Source organism: Doryrhamphus excisus, chromosome 19 (assembly GCF_030265055.1).
Source record: "Doryrhamphus excisus isolate RoL2022-K1 chromosome 19, RoL_Dexc_1.0, whole genome shotgun sequence".
Classification (NCBI taxonomy): Eukaryota; Metazoa; Chordata; class Actinopteri; order Syngnathiformes; family Syngnathidae; genus Doryrhamphus; species Doryrhamphus excisus.
Window position 1 is genome coordinate 1,980,001 of NC_080484.1, and position 10,126 is coordinate 1,990,126.

The 10,126-nt window shown below is 29.0% G+C and overlaps 1 protein-coding gene across 1 annotated transcript in view; it reads right to left on the reverse strand.

Moving 5' to 3' along the window:
- The window catches only part of mapre3a (microtubule-associated protein, RP/EB family, member 3a), a 9,149-nt gene extending 494 nt beyond the window's left edge, over positions 1-8,655 (reverse strand). The window contains exons 1-7 of the mRNA XM_058056535.1: positions 8,493-8,655; positions 6,205-6,332; positions 5,994-6,139; positions 5,772-5,928; positions 3,945-4,087; positions 2,809-2,961; positions 1-314 (exon numbers count right to left, since the gene is read on the reverse strand). The exon at positions 1-314 is cut by the window's left edge and continues 494 nt beyond it. Of these exons, the coding sequence (XP_057912518.1) occupies positions 246-314; positions 2,809-2,961; positions 3,945-4,087; positions 5,772-5,928; positions 5,994-6,139; positions 6,205-6,325 (789 nt within the window). The 5' untranslated portion in view covers positions 6,326-6,332; positions 8,493-8,655 and the 3' untranslated portion in view covers positions 1-245. The remainder of the gene's footprint in view (positions 315-2,808; positions 2,962-3,944; positions 4,088-5,771; positions 5,929-5,993; positions 6,140-6,204; positions 6,333-8,492) is intronic.
- Positions 8,656-10,126: the final 1,471 nt, after the last annotated feature.

The following is a 10,126-nucleotide window of genomic DNA, read 5'->3' on the forward strand; positions in this document are numbered from 1 at the left end:
AATAAATAACTATTTAGCAAATATCCTCCTTATTTACACCCCCCCCCCCCACTCTGTTTTTGGCGGTCTTCTCGGCTCATGCTGAGAGATCTTCGAGATATGTTGGCGTCACAGTACTGCTCGTGGGATGGACGACGATGGCGGTGGTGAGGCGGCGTTCGGTAAGTGATAGCGTGCAGAGAGTAGAAAGAAAAGAAAAGAAAAGAAAAGAAAAGGAGGGGGTAAAAGGAGGAGGAGGAGGGGGTTCAGTATTCATCCTGGTCCAGGTGGGCTTGCTCGTCAAGTTCTTCATCTTCTGGAGGCGCGAAGCCCTCCTGGAAGACAGAGATGGGGGCAGAGATGGTCAAAAGACATGTAATTAACTAATTTCTGTCTTTTTCATAATTTTGCATTTTTTAAAAATTTTTCAAAATTTCAACTTTCTTCTTAAATAATTTTGTAATATTATGACTTTATTCCTATATTATTATATTATAATAATATTATATATATTACATTATATATAATATTTTCTTTAGTTTATTTCTCATAATGTCATTACTTTCTATTATTATTATTTTTAATAATTAATTTGAAAAATTAATTTTTATTTATTTTCCTCATAATATTACCACAATATTCTCATAAAATAACTTGAATTTTTTCTCAATATTTTGACTTTATTCTTGTAAAATAATTGCTTATTTAACACACATTTATTTCAGAAATATAAAAACATGTACCAATACGGGTTTAGAATTTTTTTTGTCTCGCAGTTTTCACATTTTTTAAACGTCATAGTTTTCCCAATACATTATATGATTATAAACACATATAATATTATATATATTATAATATATATATTATTTTCTTTAGTTTATTTCTATTTGAAATTTGTGAATAAATTCAATTCAATGGATTTGAAAAATGAAGACAAATTTCTGTCTTTTTCATATTTTTGCTTTTTTTAATTTTCCAAATTTCAACTTTCTTCTTAAATAATTTTGTAATATTATGACTTTATTCCTATATTATTATATTATAATAATATTATATATATTACATTATATATAATATTTTCTTTAGTTTATTTCTCATAATGTCATTACTTTCTATTATTATTATTTTTAATATTTTATTTTTTATTTATTTTCCTCATAATATTACCACAATATTCTCATAAAATAACTTGAATTTTTTCTCAATATTTTGACTTTATTCTTGTTAAATAATTGCTTATTTAACACACATTTATTTCAGAAATATAAAAACATGTACCAATACGGGTTTAGAATTTTTTTTTGTCTCAGTTTTCACATTTTTTAAACGTCATAGTTTTCCCAATACATTATATTATTATAAACACATATAATATTATATATATTATTTTCTTTAGTTTATTTCTATTTGAAATTTGTGAATAAATTCACTTCAATGGATTTGAAAAATGAACAAAAATGTCTGTCTTTTTCATATTTTTGTTTTTTTTAATTTTCCAAATTTCAACTTTCTTCTTAAATAATTTTGTAATATTATGACTTTATTCCTATATTATTATATTATAATATTATATATATTACATTATATATAATATTTTCTTCAGTTTATTTCTCATAATGTCATTACTTTCTATTATTATTATTTTTAATAATTTATTTTTTATTTATTTTCCTCATAATATTACCACAATATTCTCATAAAATAACTTGAATTTTTTCTCAATATTTTGACTTTATTCTTGTTAAATAATTGCTTATTTAACACACATTTATTTCAGAAATATAAAAACATGTACCAATACGGGTTTAGAATTTTTTTTTCTCTCGCAGTTTTCAAATTTTTTAAACGTCATAGTTTTCCCAATACATTGTATTATTATAAACACATATAATATTATATATATTATAATATATATATTATTTTCTTTAGTTTATTTCTATTTGAAATTTGTGAATAAATTCAATTCAATGGATTTGAAAAATGAAGACAAATTTCTGTCTTTTTTTTTTAATTTTCCAAATTTCAACTTTCTTCTTAAATAATTTTGTAATATTATGACTTTATTCCTATATTATTATATTATAATAATATTATATATATTACATTATATATAATATTTTCTTTAGTTTATTTCTCATAATGTCATTATTTTCTCTTATTATTATTTTTAATTTTTATTATTTTTTTATTATTTGTCCTCATAATATTACCACAATATTCTCATAAAATAACTTGACTTTTTTCTCAATATTTTGACTTTATTCTTGTTAAATAATTGCTTATTTAACACACTATTTATTTCAGAAATATACAAACATGTACCAATACGGGTTTAGAATTTTTTTTCGCAGTTTTCACATAATGTATTTGCTTTGACGGAAGCACTTCATTGGAGGACAATGCATAAGAAATGGAAGGATGACGCTGCAGTGATCACTCTGTTGCCCAGAGGGAGGCTGATATCATTACAGCGCTCCAATCATTAGCATTAGGGGAAAACTTTGAGTTGTTTTTTTTTTTTTTTTCATTTTAAACTCATATTGGTACGTTGGCACATTTGTGCAAGGTATGCAGTGTTCAGTTGCTGTGTGATGACTTTAGTGTTGTTGGTAAAATGAGTCGTGATTGATAGAAATTGAGCCATAAATTAGCCTCACACAGGGTTAAAAAAAAAATAGTGTCTTATATTATAGTAATTACGGTAAATCCAATTAATCTCTTGTAGATATCTAAAATATCAACAAATTTTTTTTTTTTTATATCGAGAATAATTGAAAATGCCGAGAGGATGCTGGTGTGGGCGTGTCCCGGATGGAGAGACATACGTACCTCTGTGGCGTAAAGGATGTCGATTATCCTGCTGAGGACCGGGCTGCTGTCGTTCTCGTGCTCCTGGCAGATGAGTTCGATGTCTCGTAGCTTGCTGAAATAAAAGTCTCTCTCCTTCTCCAGGCCGTCCACCGTCAACTTCAACTCCATCAACTTGGAAAGAAAGACGACAATAACAATAACAATAACAATAACAATAACAATAACAATAACAATAACAATAACAATAACAATAACAATAACAATAACAATAACAATAACAACGCGTTACTGTGTGCCAAAGGAGGTTGTGTTCTTTTCTAACGCAACAGCGGCCTCTGCTGGCAGAAAAGGGAAGTACAGGTCTTGGAGGTGAATGATAGACGTTCATTTAGACCAGGGGTGGGCAAACTACGGCCCGGGGGCCACATGCGGCCCACCAAACGTTTGAATCCGGCCCGCCAGTTGCTTTTAAGTATTTCAACTTTTAACATACCAGCTGGCAACATGACTTTCAAGTCGGACGTCTTATTCAGTAAAAAAAAAAATAATAATAAATCGTAGTTGGATGTGGTCTGATGTTTAAAGTGCTCCTGAAAAAAAGGAAACAAGAACATATAGCTGATAGTATGACAATTAAAATTAGACAAATAATTCAAGGCGTAAAATTATTAAAAATTATTTAAAAATTATTTTAAAATTATTAAAACCTATTTAAAATTATTAAAAATTATTTAAAATTATTAAAAATTATTAAAAATTATTAAAAATTATTAAAAATTATTAAAAATTATTAAAAATTATTAAAAATTATTAAAAATTATTAGAAATTATTAAAAATTATTAAAAATTATTAAAAATTATTAAAAATTATTAAAAAATTATTAAAACACTATTAAAAAATATTTAAAAAATATAAAAAAAATATTAAAAAATTATTTAAAAATTATTAAAATTATTTAAAAATATTAAAAATTATTTAGAAATATTTTAAAAATATAAAAATCATTAAAATTATTAAAATTATTAAAATTATTAAAATTATAAGCGTAAAATCATGTGTGTTAAATATATGTTCTGGCCCCCCGCACAATTTTGTTAACTCAATGCGGCCCATGAGTCAAAAAGTTTGCCCACCCCTGATTTAGACATTCCACCTGTTGATTTAGTTCCATGATCTCCGCGTCGCTGCCGCCGTTTCGGGACAAAGTGGGGTTCTTCCTCATGGCCGGAGTGTTGTGTTGGACCCGCTGCGGCGTCGGCATGTTTTTCGGGACCGTTGGAGACGTCCTCTGTGGTCCTGTTGGCGCACAAAGATTGTTTTAGTTCGAATCTGACTGACGCTTTGATGCTTGGCACATTCTAAAAATAGAATTTTACAAGACAACTATATAAGAAAATCTCAAAAATGGAAAAATCTGCAGTGATTTCTATATTTTGAAAAAAAAAAAAAAACATCTAATTTGTGATTTTTGGAAAATTAGACTATTAAATCTTTATTCAAATCTAAATGAATTTATTTAAATATATCTAAATAAATCTAAATAAATCTAAAAATCTAAATATGGGAATAAAGTCATAATTCCAAAAATAAAATTTAAAAGAAAATTTAAATAGTTGAATTTTTTTTTTTTTAAAAAAAGAAGAAGACATGCTGTGATTTTATCAGAATAAAGTCAAAATATTAGAGGCAAAAAATTGTGATTTTTGGAAAATTAGGTACAAAATTAAGTACATCTAAATATGGGAATAAAGTCATAATTCCAAAAATTAATTTTCCAAGAAAAAAATTTAAATAGTTGAAATTTTTTTTTTTAAAAAAGCAGAAATGCTGTGATTTTATCAGAATAAAGTCAAAATATTAGAGTCAAAAAATCGCATACTAACCCCAAAATATTATACAATATTACAGGAATAAACTCTTACTAGCATAGAGTTCAAATATTAAAAAAAAATAATAATAAAGAATTAAAATGAGTGTTATTTTGTTTGTATTATAACAAGATTCAAACCAAAAAAAAAGTAATTTTTGGAAAAAATTTAGGTGAAGGGGTAGGGAGGGGGGGTCTGTGAATTTTTGTTAGCTAGTTGTTAGCATATATAAAAAAAACATTTAATTTGTGATTTTTGGAAAATTAGGCTGCAGAAGACAAGTAAATCTAAATATGGGAATAAAGTCATAATTCCAAAAAATAATTTTCCAAGAAAAAAAATTAAATAGTTGAATTTAAAAAAAAAAAAAAGCAAAAATGCTGTGATTTTATCAGAATAAAGTCAAAATATTAGAGTCAAAAAATCGCATACTAACCCCAAAATATTATACAATATTACAGGAATAAACTCTTAGTAGCATAGAGTTCAAATATTAAAAAAATAATAATAAAGAATTAAAATGAGTGTTATTTTGTTTGTATTATAATAAGATTCAAACAAAAAAAAGTAATTTTTGAAAAATTTAGGTGAGGGGGTGGGGAGGGGGGGTCTGTGAATTTTTTAAAAAAAAAATCCTCTTAATATTTTGACTATTTTTGCAAAATTCTTTTGAAATTTTTTTGAAAGATTTTTTCCATTTTTGTTGTTTTCTTGTGAAATGTTTTTAGAATGTACGGCACAGTGGACGCCGGCGTGCTACGTCGTCTTTTTAGCCTTTGCGTATTAGAAGCACAGACAGTCCCATTATAATGTGTGTATGTATTTGTGGCGGTCCAAATGAGTTTGTGGCGGGCCCTACTCTTGCCCTGCACGTTACGCTTAAAATGGCAGCGCAAGCGTTCCGAAAAGCACTAAAATAATAAATAAATAATAATAATAATAAAGTGAGCACTGAGGGGGAAAAAAAAAAAAAAAAAAAAAATGGCGGCCATTTATTTTGTGCGTCGCTGCTTTTTTTTTTTTTTTTTTTCGGAGCCATCCAAAGCTCAGCCAAAACCGTTTTTTTTTCTCGTTACCTGAAGTTCTCTTTGCTTTGTGGGTAAAGTGATCACCTGGGTTGGGGGCGGGGGTCACGTCCTGCCCCTGTCTGGCGAGCATCGGGTCGTACTCCTTGCCGTCGTAGTTGGCGTCGAAGAACTTCTTGAACCACTGCACGAACTCAAAGTTGTCCTGGAACTTCCCCTTGACCAGCTTTTCCACCGGGATGATCTGAGTGGGACGAGACCGTGAGACTACACGAAAACCGCCGCACAGGAAGTCCCCCCCCCCCCGACCTTGTCCACGCTCATCCTTTTGAAGGCCGCTTGAAGAACTTTGAAGTTGTGTATGAACTCGTGTTCCAGTTTGGCTTGGAACTTGACCTTCTTCAGGAGGACGCAGCCCGGGAACAACATGTCCATGAACTGGCAGTACGCCGCCCCTGAAACGCCACAGCGTTAGCGTAGCATGCTAGCCCCCGCCGCCCCGCCCCCGTCGCTATCTTACCCGAGCAGAGCTGTTCGATCTTCGTATAGGTGAGGTGCAAGGAGTCGTTGACCCACGCCAGCATGTCATGGCGGCTCAGGTTGTCGATGGACACAGACGTGGCGTACACGTTCACTGCCATCGCTCACCTGCAACCCGACACAAGGACTTCCTGTTCAGTGCAAAATAAAAATACAACGGCAGTCCGGGTCTCTAATGTGCCCGATTTGCACCTTTCATCACTTCGACCACGTCGACCGTGCTGAAACAACGTCAGCAAACACGGGTGTCCAAAGTGCGGCCCGCAAACACATTCGAAAAATAGAACAAGTAAACAAAGAAAAATGCAAAAATTGAAAAAATCTGAAGTAATTTTGCCAGAATAACATGAAAATATTGTAGAAAAAACCTTGAACATTGATTATTATGAGAATATTATTATTATAACAAACAAACAAAACAATATATATATAATAAAATATACTACATAAATTATATAGTATATATATTACAAAATTATATGTATATATATATATACACATTTTATTATATATATATAAATTTTATTTTAATATATATAATAAAAGATATATATATAATTATTATTATATATTATTATATGTATATATAAATTATTTTACTTTTATTATTTTATTTTTATTGATTATCCAGTTCGTTTTCATTTATTGGAATCCAGTTGTTATTGACCCAGGCTTAGCGATTACTAATATATATATATATATATATATATATATATATATATATATATATATATATATATATATATATATATATATATATATATATATATATATATATATATATATATATATATGCGAGCAGACTTTTCAATATAATAATTATTATTATTACTATTATTGTTATTATTATTATTATTAATAATAAATAAATAATAATACAAAAAATTACTATTATTTTGCGCAAGCGCAATGCGAGCAGACAGGGCATATTTTTTTCAATATAATAGTAAATAATAATAAATAAATAATAATAATAATAATGAAAATGATTATTATTATTGTGCGCATGCGCGATGCGAGCAGACAGGGTATTATTTTTTTCAATATAATAATAATAATTATTACTATTATTGTTATTATTATTATTATTAATAATAAATAAATAATGCTAAAAATTACTATTATTTTGCGCATGCGCGATGCGTGCAGACAGCGCATATTTTTTCAATATAATAATAATTATAATTAATTATTTATTTAATTGATCATTTAATTTATAATTATATTTTTTAATTTAATTAATAATTATTACTATTGTTATTATTAATAAAATAATATAAATGTTAATAAATAAATAAATAATAATTATTATTATTTATTTCTTTATTTTGATTATTTTGATGATTTTGATGATTTTGATGATTTTGATTATTATCATCATCATCATCATCATCATCATCATCATCATCATCATCATTATTATTATTATTATTATTATTATTATTATTATTATTGCTTAAGGGTAAGAGAGGCGGTCCAGATGCGTTTGTAGCCCACCACACGTATCGTATCGGTGCTTTCGGTTCCACGCAGCCACGCGCGTTGAGCTCAGTCGTGCTTCTTGACTGCAATTAGCCGCTCAGATGCCGAGAGGAGCCTTCTTAGCTTCTTAGCTTCTTAGCTTTAATCCAGACGTACGCTGAGTAGCTTAATCCTCTCCTGGCATACACACCGACACCCCAATGCGTGTGGAAGTCAGCAAAACATCTGGCAACCTTCTATGTACCCCCCCCCCTCCCCGACACTCCCTGCAGTGGGAAGAAGGCAGGTGGCTAAAGGATGCTGGTTGTATCACCTGGTAGCCACTTTAAAGCACGTGACACCCACTTAGCAAGTCTACATCCGGTACTACTAAGATAGCAGTCGTGCTGCGTTCAAGTGCTCGTCTTTTGATTTTTTTTTTTTTTTTTGTAGTACCGGTTATTATACGGAGAGGAGCATCTGTCCTCCGGAAAGCTGCAGCCGCCCACGGGGCCTCGTTGCCGGATTGACTGCACCAACATCCGGGGTGTGAAGCTCCGGAGGCCGGCGGCAGCAAAGGACGAACACGCAGGGCGGCGGTCTGTTATTTGCTGCCAACAATAAAAAGGGGACTGTTGTGTTCAAACCCCCTCCCTGCATAATAATGCCTTCACGCCCCCCCCCCCCCCCCGCTCGCAGGCCGCCGCAAATACCTCCGCACTGCCGAGCGCGAACAAAAAGAACACACAAAAAAAAACCCACCGCCTTGAACACAACACGCATATAGGTGGTCTTGTTGTTACTCACTGTGTTAACGGTTTGGTGTTGTTGTGCGTCGCCCGCCGTCGTCGTGCTCGGACCCTCCGAGGTCTGCACCCGCCTTTGCCTGTGTCTGTGGGCCGCCCTGTCTGCTCGTGTTGAGTGTTGCGATGCATGCGCATGCGCAGGCGGCGACACGCTGTTTAAAGAGAGCATTAAAAATAGGACGCTGGAGACACGTGACGTGCTTTGTGCTTTTATGAAGACTTTTTCCTGGAGGACTCGACTTTTCGTCAGCTGATGCACGATGGAATAGATGGGACAAAGTGCGTGTTTGTACTATATCAATACAATTATTATTCAATTATGACATATATATATATAAAATTTAATAATAATTATTAAATATATAATAATATCAATACAATTATTATTAAATTATATATATATATATTACCGTGTATAATGTAAAATAACATATATAATTATTAAATTTTATATATAAATTTTATTATATTTTTACATACAAAATTACAAATTACATACATATATAATTACATATAAAATTATATATATATTATTTTTATTTTTTTTACATAATTTTTATATATATTATATATAATTATTATACATATAAAAAATTATATTATATATATAACTTTTATTATATATATACAATTTAATACTAATTCTATATATATAAATAGAATATACATATATATAAATAGAAACATTATTAAATTGTACATTTTATATATGTATTATTTTTATATTTATTTTTTTACATAATTTTATATTTATTTATAATTATTATTATACATATAAAAATCATATATGTATACATTTTATTTTATATATTTTACTAAATTTTATATATATATTGTATTATATATACAATTTAATAATTATATATATATAAATAGTATATAAATAGAAATATTAAATTGTAAATTTTATTATATATACAATTTAATACATCTATATATAGTATTATTAAATTGTATATATAATACAATATATATATAAAATTAAGTCAAATATATAATATAAAATATATAAAATAAAATGTATAAATAGTATATAAATAGAAATATTAAATTGTAAGTTTTATTATATATACAATTTAATAAATCTATATATAGTATTATTAAATTGTATATATATAAAATATAAAATTTATACATAAATTAAGTAAAAAAATAACATTTTATATATATATATATATATATATATATATATATATTTTTTTTTTTTACATTATGCATGGTAACATGTATATTGATTATCCAGTTCCTTTTCATTTATTGGAATCCTATTGTTATTGATCCAGGCTTTGTGCCCCACATGAACAAGAAATTTAGTTTAGACGCACATTTTTTTTAACCTACTAAAAAAAAATTAAAATAAATTAAATCCCAGGAACGTGCCCGTGTGTATCGGAGAGATCTTGTAACACCCCTACATTACACAATACACAGTACACACACAGTACATAGACATAGTACACAAGTGTTGATTTCATTGTCATTTATTTTCACTCAAAATGTGAGAAAACGCTCGGGGAAGGGAAGAAACAAAAAGATACAAAGTGACAACAATGTTCAGCACCAGTGTTTGTTTTTTTTTTTTCTTTAAAAGAAATGATAATATCTTCAAGCTTGGGATCTGAAAGTGAAAACAAC